Source organism: Oratosquilla oratoria, chromosome 40, assembly GCF_046742065.1.
Source record: "Oratosquilla oratoria isolate Oo_2021 chromosome 40, ASM4674206v1, whole genome shotgun sequence".
Taxonomy (NCBI): domain Eukaryota; kingdom Metazoa; phylum Arthropoda; class Malacostraca; order Stomatopoda; family Squillidae; genus Oratosquilla; species Oratosquilla oratoria.
The window spans coordinates 26,816,713-26,821,712 of NC_134816.1; the positions used below are offsets into that span (position 1 = coordinate 26,816,713).

Below are 5,000 nucleotides of genomic sequence, written 5' to 3' on the forward strand. Positions count from 1 at the left end.
CCAAATTATCTTCTGCAGGAAGAAAAGAAGAAGAAGAAGAAGAAGGAGAAGGAGAAGAAAAAGAAGAAGATGAAGAAGATCTGTAGTCAAGGACGCTTAGCGTTGGACTCCAGTTCACCTTGGGACTTTCCTGAGATTAAGGCCTTGTTCACACTAGCGGTTTCAGCAGTGGCGGTTTAATTGTAGTGTAAGTCCATGTAGGTGTTCACACACAACCGCGCATTTTTTCCTGACTATGCGGTACCGCGGCGGTATCCGCGTGGTTTAAACCGCTGGTGTGAACAGGGTAATTATTCACTTACTTGACTCCTTGATGATCGTCCGTAAATAAACCATTGTTCCCTGTGTCTTAGTTTGTTGAACAGATTCTCAATAAATGATCGAAATGTACACATCTCTTTCTTTATATTTATGTATTTCTATCCAATTGTTGATTTCTTTTATAATGGTTGTCAAATATCAATACTTATCAAGAAGTTATACATATGTGTGTAAAAAGAAACTAACGAAGCAGAGCGCTTTCGTATATTACATCTTCAGTGCAGATGTAATATACGAAAGCGCTCTGCTTCGTTAGTTTCTTTTTCCAAGTGGTCTACTTTGCATTAGTGAACACACGTACCCGTGTTCTTATTAGCATATGTGTGTAAGTAAATGTGAATTCTGGGAACAGGTTTTCCTGAAAATATTTTGTTAGATAACATACTATACTTGGTATTAGTAATCTTAAGATAGAGTCTACTGGCAATGCTACAAAATTGACACATACACTTGATATTCACCTTGAGTATTGTGATGGAATGCCCTGCTGAGTTTCAAATAATGCCCCAAGCCTCATCAGTGTCCTTGTCATATTAACGTACTGGTATGAAAGAGCAACGAAAGTGATGGATTTAATGGTAGTACTAAGTTGGTCAACCTTGTAGGTGCTAATGAATACATGTGATGTTTATCTGTGGGAAGTTCGTCAGCTGTATCTAGCGGGGAAGAGCGGAAGGGGAGATCTCATAGTGATAAGTGAGCGTAAGTCTTGTGGTTTTAGGTGAAGAGTTGATGATGGAATAAAGTGGTGATTGCAAGGTGGATTGAAGTGAAGAGGTGATGGTGGTTTTAGGTGATGATGGCGTGATGTTCTTAGGTGAAGAGTTGATGGTTTTAGCTGTTGATTGTGTGGTGGTTTTAGGCAATGGCTGCGTAGACCTTTGCCGATCAGCGGAACCCAAATTTGGACAAAGATTCTGTGTTGGGTGAATGGTGGAACATGGCTCTGATCAGTTAAAAAAACGATGCAAGATATTCGGACTTACTTCAGGCCATAACTTACTTCAGTCAATAACTGACAGCACATTTCTATCAGATTCCATTCTTTAGGAATCATAGAGATTTGTCGTAGTTCAGGGAAACTGTCTGTCGCGAGTCAGACAACAAATACCTCTCGACCAGAATGGATATTTTTTTTTCTTTAGATCAATTCAACTTCTTTCGTTACTGACAGGAATACCAAACAGTAGAATATGACCACCTGGAGTCAACCATTATGAAAAGACAAATGACCCTCATTCCAGAAGAGATTGGAACACGAAACACAACACAGACCCGAGTCACGTGTACGGAGGTGAATTGACAGGCGCTGGAGATGTACTGTGTGTTTGGTCAACAGATGCACAGGTAATGTCCAAGACAGAAGACAACACTGTATCTGATCAACAACAGGGCAGGTCTCGTAGTAATGGGTTCAAATTGGACAATTTTAGATTTAAGAAGGAAATAGTCAAGAACTGGTTTACTAATAGAGTAGTTAACGAATGGAATAGACTTAGTAACTATGTAATAAGCGCCGAAACAATTGGGTGCTTAAGAGAAGATAAGATAACTTTATGTGTAGGGATGAATGGTGATTAGGGTACATGACTGCCTAGTGTAGGCCTTAGGGTCTCTTGCAGTCATCTCCATTCTTATGTTCTTATATAAGTGTGCGGCGATATATTCAGTAGAATTAATCTTTTTATTGTCACCAAACAATTTCATTTGGCTAAGGTAAGGTGCAGACTGAGCAAAAAGGGAGATCAAACAATCGAAAATCACTTTGTTCCGATTCCACTCCTCATTTAAGTTGTCTAATATCATCCAGATAAAAACCGTGAAGTACATCGGGGATGAAAAAGTACGGTGTGAATATATGCATCCTGCTATAGATACTGAAACAACCTGCAAGCGTGCGGTGAGCACCAAAACAAGTTCCCGAAACCAGTAGCGTTTTCATCCAAAGAAGCTTCCAGAGAAACAATGACGTCTGTCCTATTTGTACAATGCGACGAATTCTCTTGGAGTTAACTGGAAGTACTCAAAACATCCCTGTCTTCATATCGCGTCTGCTACATCTAAAACCATGCGATGAAGTCTCTCTTGGAAGTAACTCGAAGTACTCAGCTACTTCGACAACTGATCAACTGGAACAAGAATGCCGTTCCATCCTCACGTTAATAAACACTCTGTAGTGATAACATTCTGGGAATATTCTCGACGACGTCTCGTAACTACCAGAACGTTCGAAGATCGTTAATTACGCAAAACGGTAGTTCAACCACAGTTAACATTACCATTGTCAAGTGTGCGTGTATGGTTAATCATTTACCACTCATATCTATGACACATCTATCGTTTCAGCATAGCGTCACTGGATGAAAACAGATGAACATAGCCAGTTCAATCACCGAGATGGATAGATATTATCTATATTATTTTCCGTAGCGCTATCCAACTTTAAATATTATAGCTCTTTCATAGTCTACACGCTTCATCGGAAACATGATGCAGGTGCATAAGTGGGTTAAAAAATATCACCATCAGAATATTTTGGTAAAAACGCATTTCTACATTATATGTGTAATCAAATATACTTGACATTTCGTATAAAGACTTGTTATGGAGTTGAAGGGATTTTGTTGTGGAACGTGTGTATGCTTTTGAAATAATGAAGTTGACGAGTTTTGCCCTCAATCCAGCTCGTATTAATTACGATAAGTATCCTTAAGAGTCTTGATATACAATATCAATATGAAAAACTCGTTGCACCAATCCAAATGATGAAGTTCGTCTTCAGTGATTATGATACACTACATTTGTATCGAAAATTATTAGCAGTATGAAATAATACTTAAGCCAAAGTAAAGGAAATTTACTTTTGAATATTTTGCACGATATAGAAAAGATGAAATTATGTTTTTTCGCAATTCAAGTACAAAGGGGGTGACATTTTTGAGCTCACTCGAATTCAACTGACAAGAAAGTCTATTTACAATGCTTGTAAGACTTATTTGCCCCGTGTGGGTAAACGGCCATTTATTCTGCTTAAATAGATAAAAAAAAACCATAACTACTTGAATTACAGTGCTATGACAGATAAAACGTTTCTCTTCAAACTTTTCCGAATGCTGAGCTCAAAGAATAAACAACAGAGAACTTAAATTTAGTGGAAACACCTAACCGATCTACAGTCTTTTGTCGTCGACCATAACAATATTAAGCTACCTAAATATACATTTGTATTTCCTTATCTGTACATTTTGCGTTCATTAGATAAAAGACACCCATTGATGACTGGAACGTTGTAATTTAGTAAAGGGAAATGATCAAATGATTATTACATATATCTATAATTATCAAATGAAGAACTTATACTTGGAACGGGTAACATACGATTATCAGTCATTCAACAAGAGCATACGTACTCTAGGGGTGTTATTGAAAGTGTAACAAATCAATAAGTGAGCAAATCTTTTCGTAGAATAGAAAAAATGGTTATCAAGTTTAACCAAACAAGTAGATGAATGTTGCTGAAATATGGTAATGGTATCCCATAAAAAACGACAAATGTTTCGTTAGAGGAAGAACGGTGATAATGGCGTCTGACTAAAGAATGCACTGTTGTGGTACAATACTTTCTATATTTTTGAGAGACAACATGTATGTTTATGAAGCAACCAATGAACTCTGTCTTACTGATTCAAATAACGAAACCCGCTGATTGAAATACTTTCATATTCATATTTCATACGAAAATGGGCCTGATCACAAACGCGTGTACCATCCAGAAGAGATTAAGTGTTTGGATTGAAAAAAAGGAAGGAACAGAACCGAAAATATATAAGAAAAGTCTTAGTTCAACTCAAGAAGTACGGAGAACTGGATGAACAGCAAACTGAATACAAACTTCGAAGTCTCCTTGGCGGAAGAACGTGTTGGGGCAGACAAACCACGAAGTCGTCTTCGAGTCTGTCTCGTTCTTCGTTTGCCCCGTCTCTATACGACACGGAAGGAAAGTGTTGCCCCTCCCTACAGGGACAGTTCTCCGGATGTCTCTCCGAGTCTGATCTAGAAGCTTCTCCCCTGGGGCAAAGACCACTAGGCTGGCTACAGGCCTCTCCTGACAAACCAGAACTACGACAACGTAGAGGAAGACTGTACATTTCTGCGTCAGCGTTGTTTTTACCAAATGATGCACAGAATAAGAAGCAAGGCTCACAGAAGGAAGCCCCCAATCTATTAGTTATGCTCGAGATGTTGCAGGGACAAATTACGATGCTGCAGCTGTCCCGACAACCAGGTGAAGTGTTACTCTCATGCCAATTCGTCGTGTAAACTTCGTACCTACGATTATGCCAGTGTCTTCTGTGTGATGGTTCGTGTGGACTACCAGCAAGTACATTGGAGAAAGCCTCAGTGGGTTTGTTTACGTTGTAATCATAACTATAAGGACCATTTGGGCTCGGGTCATAAATGGTACTACAATTACCGTTCGAGGAGGGTGCTGGATCATACGTGCAGTTCTTACATCCAATAGCAATACGAAAGGAATTACATGTGCAGGTGCCTTGTCCGACACCTGGAGGTGGTGACGTAAAAGAGGGCGCATCTCTACTATACCCGCAAGAAACACAACAGCAGGGGGAGTTGGCAGGGCTACAGCAGGGACAGCAGGCGTTACAGCAGGAGGAAGC

At 39.4% G+C, this 5,000-nt stretch overlaps 1 protein-coding gene across 5 annotated transcripts in view; it reads right to left on the minus strand.

Annotated features, from left to right (window-relative positions):
* Positions 1-5,000, minus strand: part of LOC143020724 (dopamine receptor 1-like) — a 389,347-nt gene that overhangs the window by 8,794 nt on the left and 375,553 nt on the right. For 4 of the 5 annotated variants that reach the window (XR_012965927.1, XM_076177420.1, XM_076177418.1 and 1 more), the window contains exon 8: positions 4,927-5,000. This exon is cut by the window's right edge and continues 135 nt beyond it. Coding sequence is in view for 4 of the 5 variants with exons in the window: in XM_076177420.1 (XP_076033535.1) it covers positions 4,927-5,000 (74 nt within the window). In the remaining variant the exon portion in view is untranslated. Of the gene's footprint in view, positions 1-4,861 lie in introns of all 5 variants that reach the window. The other variant, XM_076177421.1, reaches the window with a different exon arrangement.